The sequence below is a fragment of the Mobula birostris genome, chromosome 2, assembly GCF_030028105.1.
Source record: "Mobula birostris isolate sMobBir1 chromosome 2, sMobBir1.hap1, whole genome shotgun sequence".
Classification (NCBI taxonomy): Eukaryota; Metazoa; Chordata; class Chondrichthyes; order Myliobatiformes; family Myliobatidae; genus Mobula; species Mobula birostris.
Window position 1 is genome coordinate 186,100,629 of NC_092371.1, and position 10,566 is coordinate 186,111,194.

Here is a 10,566-nt window from a genome sequence, read left to right on the forward strand (position 1 = left end):
TGCCCAACATTTCCTATACATAGTTCCAGTGGGTGAACACTTGTCTCTCCCCTCCCCCCCCCCCACTGCCAACTCCCATTCTAACCCAAAATATAAACTTATACACATTGCCACCAAAAATGTGGCCTAACTCATTGAGTTCTTCCAGCTTTCTGTGTTTTTGCTTGAAATGTCAGAAGATAGCTATGAAAAGCCATAGCACTGTTACTACTTCACAGCTATGCTTGTTAAATGAACTATTAGGATGCAAGTCATGCCATTTTATCATTATTATTTATTTATGTCATTATCTATACTGAAGATGCACTGTCAATCATCCAAAGACAAAACTTTTGCAAATATTGTAAGTCAGGAGTAAAGAGAAAGGAGTCTGGAAGTACTCAGTATCTGTGGAGAAATAAGCAAAAATAGCGTGTCAGGTCAAAGGCCTTCTCCATATGTACACAAAGTACACAGCTTGTTTGTAGGTGAGTTGAGAATCAGAATCATGCTTATTATTGTCTTGTATGATATGAATTTTTTTTGCCACAGCAGTAAAGTGCAAAGACATAAAATTACAATAACTTACAAATTAAACAGTGCAGTAAAAAACAATAACAATGTAGTTATTGTTCATGGATTGATGGACCATTTAGAAATCCGATGGCAGTGGAGAGGAACACGTTTCTGAATCATTAAGCATGGGTCTTCAGGTTCTTGTACCTCCTTCCTTCTGGTAGTAACGAGGAGAGGGCAAGTTCTGGATAGCAAAAGTTCTCAGTGATGGATGCCACTTTCTTGACACACCACCAATTGATGTCCCCAATGGTGTCCACGGCTGTGCCTCTGATAGAGCTGGCTGCACCTACAACCCCTTTCAATCTTTTGTGATCATGTGCATTGGAGACTCCATACCAGGCAGTGATACAACCAGTCAGAATGTCCTCCTCTGTACATTAATAGAAATTTATAAGAGTCTTTGTGATATACAAAATTTCCTGAAACTCCTAACAAATTATAGCCACTGTTCCTTCTTTGAAATTCCATTAATGCGTTGACATCCAGGAACTTAAAACTGCTTGTCCACTGTTGACCCCTCAATGAGGACTGGTGTGTATTCTCCCAACTTCCCCTTCTGAACTCTACAATCAATTCCTTGGTCTTGCAGACGCTGAGATCGTTATTGTAACACTACTCAATCAGCCAATCTATCTCACTCCGATACCAACTGAAATTTTACCAACAACAATGGTGTCATCTGTGAATTTATAAATGGCATTTAAGCTGTGCGTAGCCACAGAGTCAGGAGTATAGAGATAGTGGGTTAAGCGTTCATCCTTGAGGTACTCGTATGCTAATTGTCAGTGAAAAGGAGATGTTAGATATTATACAGGATGTGTACTCTGCTCACTTCCTGAGGTCAATGGCACTGAGGAAAAGTTGTTGTCTGGACACCATGCCACTAACTCTCTATCTCCTTCCTGTACTCTGACTTAGATATCCACCCACTATGGTAGTGTTTTCTCTGAACTAGTAGATGGAGGCCGAGCAGAAACAGTCCACACAGTCATGAGATTTTGCAAGAAAAGTAGAGGCCTGAGGATGCAGCCTTGCTGGGTGCCTTTGTTAAGGACACAGGGACTTCTGTCTATCCTTAATGAATTTTACAGCGATATTTTAATAACTATATATGGAATACCTTGAACTTTAAAACTTAATTTTGTTTCCTGTAATTTAGTCCATATGATAAACTTCAGAGATAAACTGTTCGTATTCTAGGTGTTCTATATTTATGTATTTACACACAAGGAGACATATTTTTTCCTTTATAGGAAGCACTGATAAAAATAAATTCTACCTATTATTTATAATAGGGAAGTCAAAATTTGCTTTACTCACACAATGCTGGAAACCGAAGAGAAACTTCAATTCTAATGCCTCTGCAGTATGAGTTGATTTTTTACAAGTTCTTCCACTCCCTCACCCCAAGATGGAAACTCCCACATTGCAATCTGTTGAGTAGATAAAGTCAATCACTAACAGAGATAATGAGGTGAACGTTTTCGGATCATAACCCAATGAATAGTGACCGAACTGTGTTATCAGACTGCTAAACAAAATGGACTATCTATCTTTGAAATAACAAATGTGGGCAAATATTCTTTCAAAAATCAACATTTAATCAGTGCTTTTGTCTTTATCTATTCTACACATTTTCAGCTGAATATTTTTTATAAGCAAAAAAAAATTAATAAATGGGAGAAAATCTGTAGATGCTGGAAATCCAAGCAACACTCACAAAATGCTGGAGAAACTCAGCAGGCCAGGCAACATCTATGGAAAAGAGTACAGTTGATGTTTTGGGCGGAGACCCTTCATCAGGATTGGGAAAAAATAGCCGAGGAGTCAGAGTAAGAAAGTCGGGGGAGGTCTCACTCCTCATCTTTTTTTTCCAGTCTTGATGAAGGGTCTTGGCCTGAAACATTGACAGTACTCTTTTCCATAGATGCTGCCTAGCCTGCTGAATTCTTCCAGCACTTTGTATGTGTTGCTTGAATCAATACATGGATTCAGATTCAGATATATTATCACTATTTTAAGTAAGAAATTAGTTTGTTTTGTGGCAGAAGCACAATACAAAGGTAAAATAATTTGCAAAATAAATAAATAGTGCAAATAACTGTTTTCATCCATTCATGGACCAATCATAAATCTGATGTCAGAGGGAAAAGGATGTTTCTGAATCATGGAGTGTGGGTTGTCAAGCTCCCGATGGTAGTAATGAGAAGAGGGCATGTCCCAGATGGTCAGGGTCCTTGGTGATGGATACCACCACTTGAAGATGTCCCTGATGGAGGGAGGGCTGTGCCCATGATGAAGCTAGATGACTATAGAACTCTCTGCAACATCTTACAGTCTGGTGCAATACAACCTGCATCATTGCAAGCTGTAATGCAACCAGTGAGAATGTTCTCCACAGTACATTTATAGAAATTTGCAAGAGTCTTTGGTGACATACCAAACTCCCAATGAGGTAGCTCCATTGGTGTGCCTTCTTCATGACCGCATCAGTGTGTTGAGCCCAGGTTAGATCTTTGGAAATGTTGTCATCCAGAAAGGAGAAGCTGCTCACCCTTTCCTCTGCTGACCCCTTAATGAGGACTGATGAGAGAGAGGGTGAGTGAGAGAGGGTGAGAGGAGAGAGAGAGAGAGAGAATGCAAGAAGGAGGGAGGGGGAGAGGGAGAGAGAGAGAGTTTCTTTGGTTAGTTATTGTCACATGTATCAAGATATAGTGATACATTTTTGTTTTGCATGTCATCTAGGGACATCATGCCATACATAGAACCATAGAAACTACAGCACAGAAACAGGCCCTTTGGCCCTTCTTGGCTGTGCCGAACCATTTTCTGCTTAGTTCCACTGACCTGCACATGGACCATATCCCTCCATACACCTCCCATCCATGTATCTGTCATACATACATATTTGTATTCAGGTAGTAAAAAGAAAACAGAATATTGATTAAGGTGTTGCAATTACAGACATCACAAGTTCATCTCAGTGCAGAAGGGGTAAAGACAGTTCGAGAGTTTGATAACAGTGGGATAGAAGCAGCCATTGAAGCAAAATTAAAATATTGCAGAAAATGGCAAGATGAAGTTAAAATAACAGGAATGTGCTGGGGTATTCAGCATGTAAGACAGTGTGTGAGAATACAGAAACAGAATGAATGTTTTGAGTTAATAGACATTCAATTGTGGTATTTTCTTACATGTGGCAAACTGCTGGCCCAATCAAATTAGGTGCAGAATTAATGTTTATGAATGAATGAAAGAAAGAAAGAAAGAAAGAAAGAAAGAAACTTCAACCTGATAAAAGATAATTCAGCAATGAAGACTGCACTAATGCTGCCCCAATACCATCGTGAAGTTGCTGGTGTCAGGAACCAGCTGAAAATGCTGTGAGAAAACTGTCAGGAAAGGGAGCAACAGCGGTTCCCCACCGAGCCTTGTAGGCGACACATCAGCTGTTGCACTGTAAACTCTGCTAGAGGAGAAACGTACACATGTACACCACCTGGTCAAGCCCTGCATTCTCCTTACACTGGCCACAAATTTAGAAATCGACTACTGATCGTAACTCTGCTTAAACGCTACTTTCTTTACGGTAAATAAACTGTATGCCCTTCCTTTGTGAGGGTGAACTGGCAAGAGAGCTGAGTGAGGACGAGCGGAGTGGGGGAGGAGGACAAGGCTCTCGCTTCCTTTTCTAAAGCTGGTCTGCACACTGGAGTCGACGTTATTCAGAGGTGGTGTATCTCGTAATAAGATGCATTTTAACCACGGTGCCTGTGCCAGACCAGAGCTTATTTCAAATCTCTCTCTCTCTCTCTCTCTCTCTCTCACTCACTCACACACACACGCGTCTTGTGGAAAATAATCAGTAGGACTTCACTGGGAACATTCCAATGTCTATCAAGATCTAAAGTTAAGTTTCCCATGGATATGCATTTAGTAGGCAATCGTATCATGATCAATGCCTTTTTTAATTTAGGTATCATTCTGGGTTTAATTCAAAACGCACAACTGGACATTGTGCGCGCAACTGAACCAAATTGCAAGGGCTGCTCCGAGTGTCGCTTGCAACTGCTTGAAAGGCACTGGTGTGCAAAGAGAGCCGAAGTGGGGGGCGGGGGCCGGCAGGTTGGAGTGAGCAGTGTCGAGGCGCCACCTCCAGTTGGTTCGGGGCACTGAGTTGAATAGGCGCTCTTCTTCAAGAAGCCCGCCGAGATCATTGGGTGTGCGAGAGAGGGAGAGGAAGGTGCGGCGGGATGGGGTGGGGACGTGGAGGGGCGGGGAATATGCTTTAAATGGTTCACCTGTAACAGAAGACAAGCTACAAGAATCAAAAATATTCAAGTCTCCGTGTAACGCTGGTCGCACGGCCAAGGTGCACTGCGTGCAAGAGAGTGAAGGGTTAAAACCACCGATTTTTCCCTCTTTCTCTCTCTTCCCCCCTCTCCTCTCCTCCTTTCAGGGGAGGGTCTGCAAAACCATTGGATCCTTAAGAGGTGACGTACCCTATATGAAAACCTAATAACTAGTTGAGAAGCTGCAACAACTTTGGAAAAAGGCGTGTGGGGAGAGAGCGTGTGGATGTGCTACAAAGTTGCCGAGAGGAAGGAGAGGGCAGCGTCTGAGTAATTCTACGGTTCTGGAGCGCTGGTCATTTTAACCGGGCAGCAGCAAGGAGAGAGAGGGAAAGATGGTTCAGCAAACTGCAGGGATTGAGACGGAAAGCAGTTTGTCCCGGGAAGCCACGGATTGCGAGGAGAATGAGTTTATTGCCTGTAGCCCCTCGGCGACTTGCGACGGGACGGACGAGCGGGACCCGGACTGGTGCAAGACGGCGAGTGGTCACATTAAGCGTCCGATGAACGCCTTCATGGTGTGGTCGAAGATCGAAAGGAGAAAGATCATGGAGCAAAGTCCTGACATGCACAACGCCGAGATCTCCAAGCGGCTGGGCAAGCGCTGGAAGATGCTGAAGGACGGTGAGAAGATTCCGTTCATTCGGGAGGCAGAGAGGTTGCGGCTCAAGCACATGGCTGATTACCCCGATTACAAGTACCGACCCCGCAAGAAGCCCAAAACCGAGGCGAGCAGGCAGCAACAGCAGCAGCACAACCTCTCGCCCGACAAGACTCAGAACAAGAGCGCCAAGCACTCTGCGAAGAAATGCAACGCTGGCGGCAAAATCAAACCTCACAGATCCTCCTCCTTCTCTCAGGGTAAGTCATGTGGCGAGCAGCCGTGCGAGGACTTCGTCTTCGGCAACCTGAAGGGTAACAAGACGGTGAGAAGCGTCTTCGGCAGGGGCAGTCAGGACGCTCTGCAGGGCAGGCTGCACGGAGGCGGAGGAGGAGAGGAGCCGAGCCCCAGGCGGGCCAGCGTGGCCGCCGTGCCGGCCAGCCCGACTCTGGGCTCGGCGGCCGAGTCACTGGAAGGGGCCAGCATGTACGAGGAACTGGCCGCTGGCTGCGGCTGCCCGTCGGGCAGGGGCAACAGTCGAGCCGAGTCGTCAGAAACAAAACAAGGTAGCAGGAGGTGCGCCCAGCCTAGGGCAAGCTCACCCGGCTCCAGCCGCTCGGGTTCCTGCAGCTCGGGCGAGGAAGGGACGGACGATTTACTGGGAGACTTCAGCATGAACTACTCGCCTCCCGCCGGCAGTAACGGCAGCAGCTTGGAGCCGTTCAGCTCAGGGAACCTCAGCCTGTCGCTGGTGGATAAGGACTTGGACTCGTACAGCGAAGGCAGCTCAGGGTCACACTTTGAATTCCCGGACTATTGCACCCCCGAGCTCAGCGAAATGATCGCCGGTGACTGGCTGGAGGCTAACTTCTCCGATCTCGTCTTTACGTACTGATTTTTTTTTTTGAATTTTGATTTTGTTTTCCGTTTTTAAAAAAGAAAGACTCGATTGTTTTATATTAACAGAAATGCCACCGTAATAAGACTGGCCAGGTCCGATCTGCTGTTCGTGGGATCTTTTTCTTCCCGTGTGTGGTGTGGGTGGGAGGGTGGATGTGGCTATAAAGAGGCACAAAACCAGTGGAAAACGTACAAACTTCGTGATTGGAAATATTAAAAGAAAACTATGTGGAAAAGATACACAAAAAAAAACAAAACTGATGGGAAATCGTGGGCTGGACTTCTGCACAACCCTTTTGGCGGCAAACCTTTATCAGTTTTCCAAATCCTCCACTTAAAGGGACCACTACCCGAGAGAACTTGAGAGTTAGAGCTGTGAACACTTCTGCAGAGTTAATGAACAAGAGGAGAGAAATCCAGGCTTGTACATGAACAATTTGTCTTAAGCCAAGATGCTGACGTTAATTTGATGCGTTGTACTGTTTTATCCGTGTGTTGTATATGCCAATAAGACTGTTTATGCTCTATTATTTTTTGTTCCCTCAATACCTCCTTTTATCACTTAACACAGGCAGTATAGACCTCAGAATATAGATTTTTTTATACATGCAGACCTCAAGACTTTTTAAAACTAAGAAAAAGAATACTAAATATTTTCACTTGTATTTTTCTACAGCTGAAGGGAACCTGCTCGCTGTGATTGTCCAGTGAGAATTTCTGGCACTTCCTTTATTTTGTTTTTTTTCTCTTTATTTTCCCCTCTCCCCGTTTAGCATGCGAACGTTGGTACAGTCCTGCTTTAAGGATTCAAAAACTTTTTTGGGAGAACAAAATCCTTACATCAATGCCTTGTGATTTTAAATCTGCAAGTGCTCAGTCTTTTGTACAGTTGTAGATTTAGATTTGTTGAATATTTGTAGGTAAGAGGAAAATTTATTGAAACGACGTGAGATAGAAGCTGAATTGTTTTAGTGAGACTACATGTACTGTATATTATACTGTAGGAATCTTGTGTAATCATACGCTGTTTAATGTGGGATAAGTCCCGATGACAGGTGTGAAACTGGAGAATTTTTAACACGGCACATGTGAAATTTTAATACATTTCTGTGCAATATGAACTACAGATCATCTGCACATTATTTTGTCGCAAACTTATGAACTAAAACAGACGTGTGCACTGTAATCATCGCCTGTCTTGATGCTAAGAGTCTGTATCTGGGAGGAGGGGGGTAAAATAAAGAAATCAGCTGGAACTGATAGTAACAGAGAAATTGTCATGCATTTAAATGGAATGTTTAAGCCTATCCACTCACTTAAAAACCTGCAGGGTTTTGGGAGGAGGGAGCAGGGAGACCTGCTTGTGCAACCTCCACCCATAAAAAAAGATGGCAATAAATCTGGCATTACTAACTAAACGTGTTAATTTATTGCAGCAAAATGTCATAATTTGTGCTTTTGTTTATTAAAAGAACGGGTACCAGTCGTTTTAAATAGAAACCCCAGCCCTATTTAAGTCACCGCTCTACATTGAATGGACGAGAATGTCCGTATAGCGGAGCGGACTTCCAGACGGCAAAAGTACTCGTCGGCGCACACTTTCCCGAGATGTTTTAACAACTTAGTAGCATGATGAAAAGCGGCACGTTAACTTCATATAAAACAGTCTGATTGTGTCGCGTGACTTTAAATCTTCTGAGACCCGCTATCGAAAGAGTTCCTTGAAGAGAGGAGGATTCACATCCACATTCAAGATCAAATACGACATCCAGATCTTCCTATCGCTTTCGGTAGCTGTTGCCCATTACTGTATCACAAACTGCAAGGTTAAAAAAAAGTATGACTAGCGTGTACCTATTAAATTGGCCTGGCGATTCAGATCATATATGACACATCTCCGGGACAGTGCAATTAGATGTTTCAAATCAATAGCTCTTAAAGCCCACAGTATTGTAAGGCTGACGACTAATTTGCTGGCGGCACAAAATAAACGCGGCATTGTATTGTTTAGTTTTCCCCTTCTGTTGGTATCTATATTAAAAAAAAATCTGCGTATTTCTGCCTCTTCGTTCCCAAGTCACCGGGTAGGGTAGCGATGAATCAAAGCTGCGGTTTGAAGAGCTGTGACTAGCAGCTCAGCCAAACAGGGATGAGCTCATCCGACCTAAGGTGGCAGTCAAAGATGCTGAGAACAATTCCAGCCAAAGTGATGGAGGGATAAAAGGGGAGGGATTAAAAAAGAAAGTGGGGGGGGGAATGGACATTTTCAAAAGGATGGGGCTGATCTACAATAAATTCTGAGAAAATATTCCATACTAATGTCATAAGCTTCAGACCCCTTCTCAGGTTTATAGCTTGGGAAGAAATTACACATGAGTAATGTTTAAATCAACTTTCTTATTAGTTTGTGTCCATTTCAATTTGTGGAAACAATCTGGGACTTCTCAATGGTAGCACAGACATCTGGCAGTCTCATGTCCCAGAAAATGTTTAATAGACTTAACAAATGTAAGCCTAATAGGCTAAAAGTAAATTGATTTACTTGGATTTCAGGGGCTATATTTGGCCCCGTGGGTGGTGATCTGGTCAACCCAATTTAGACATTATTTAAGGTTTATACTTGAATACTCAAGGTGAACTGATTTACAGTGTTGGAGCCATTCAGCTTGAGCCTTGTGATTTAGTGATCTGGAGATACTGTGAATCTGATTTTTTTTCCAAAGCAAAAACTTGGATGGTGTGGTGATTAGTTTTAAAGACATTTCAGCAGAGGTTTGTGTTCTCAACATAAATATCACAAATTTGTGTGAATTGACACCCGACATATACTTTTGACCAATACTATAAAAGTATTTTAGCTTTTTAATTCCATCATCAAAATTAAGTGAAAGTGAGGAAAACAAGTCAGTGATAGAATGACTGAGGCTGACTCCACTGTAACCTTAACTTCTTCACTGGTATTCTGTTAAATATTATTGAATATTCTCCCACCCAGACAAAAGATTGATCAAATTACACCCCCCCCCCGCAGTGAATAGCAGAAGATTTATTAGCTTTCCAGTCAATTGTCATATTACTTAATTGAGTATCTGGGCTCTTGTGGATTGAAAATTTCTCTGCCTATGCAAATTGTGAGTGACTCAGTCAAGTCGGTACTCCAATTTGCACAGTTTGTTTCTTATATTTATTTTTAGATTTGGTTAACCCTACCTTGGTACTTAAAGTTTCTTTGTCTAACAATGATGTTTCTAATCCAATTCTGAAAGTTTGTTCTTTGTGCCATCTTCAACATGAAACTTCTGCATCTAATGCAATCTGATACTATCTAGGCAACCAGAATACAAAAATATAAATATCATTAAAGTGAGAAACACCCATTGTTCTGGTCAAAGGGTGTGAATGGAATAGTGCAGAAAAAGCTTTCATGAGATCAGCATAATATTCAAAATTGTACCAACTATAAGCTGCAATTTGATTAATCCAATGTGAGTTACACTTATTGAAATTCAAACAGTAAATCCTACTTTTTTTTCTGTTACTTGCTCAAGCAAAATTGAACGTTGGTACTCACTGCATCAGCATTGGTTTCCAAGAAAGTAAATTTCTACCACAATTTCTCTACAGTTTAAGTAGATGTATTTTTCTTTAATAACAAAATTTATTCTACTTTCTGAGCCTGATTCCTAATTTAGTCAAGAAAAGAGGAAACCATCAAAAATCCTGTGATCCTTTCTATGCCTAGCTTTGCTTTATAATACTGACTTCAGTAGGATTATATTTTCTGGACCTTGTTTGTAACAGCTGTAGAATTCACCACAAACTAGCCATTTTCATATAAATATTTCAGTCATCAAAATGCAAAAGATACTAAATTTCCTAATTTGGTTGGATCTCTTGAAGTGTAACTTCTGTCAGATGTGATAGTTACACCACTTTGTATCCATTGTGTTGAGGTTACATTGATGAGAGATTCCACTAACCACTCCACCACCACCACCACATATTCAGTTCACAATCTTTTATCCTCTTTAGAACCTATCCATTTGACCAGAATTTCATTGCCTATTTGGTAATGATTCCAGTTCCTTCTCTGGTTGTCTTGGGAAAGTTTTCTATTTTAAAAGTGCCGATTGTTCTTGGGGAGCTTCTAAAAAA

The 10,566-nt window shown here is 42.2% G+C and overlaps 1 protein-coding gene and 1 long non-coding RNA gene across 2 annotated transcripts; one reads left to right on the plus strand and one right to left on the minus strand.

The window, feature by feature from the left end:
* Nucleotides 1-263: 263 nt before the first annotated feature.
* Nucleotides 264-4,151, minus strand: LOC140193958 (uncharacterized). The gene is made up of 4 exons (XR_011885005.1): nucleotides 4,058-4,151; nucleotides 2,999-3,141; nucleotides 1,879-1,991; nucleotides 264-387 (listed from the first exon to the last, which is right to left on the minus strand). It is a non-coding gene; the product is annotated as an uncharacterized lncRNA (long non-coding RNA).
* A 715-nt stretch (nucleotides 4,152-4,866) lies between these two features.
* LOC140193957 (transcription factor SOX-11-like) lies at nucleotides 4,867-7,814 on the plus strand. The gene has a single exon (XM_072251187.1). The coding sequence runs from the start codon at nucleotides 5,246-5,248 to the stop codon at nucleotides 6,404-6,406; it is 1,161 nt and encodes a 386-aa protein (XP_072107288.1). The 5' UTR covers nucleotides 4,867-5,245; the 3' UTR covers nucleotides 6,407-7,814.
* The last annotated feature ends 2,752 nt before the right edge of the window (nucleotides 7,815-10,566 follow it).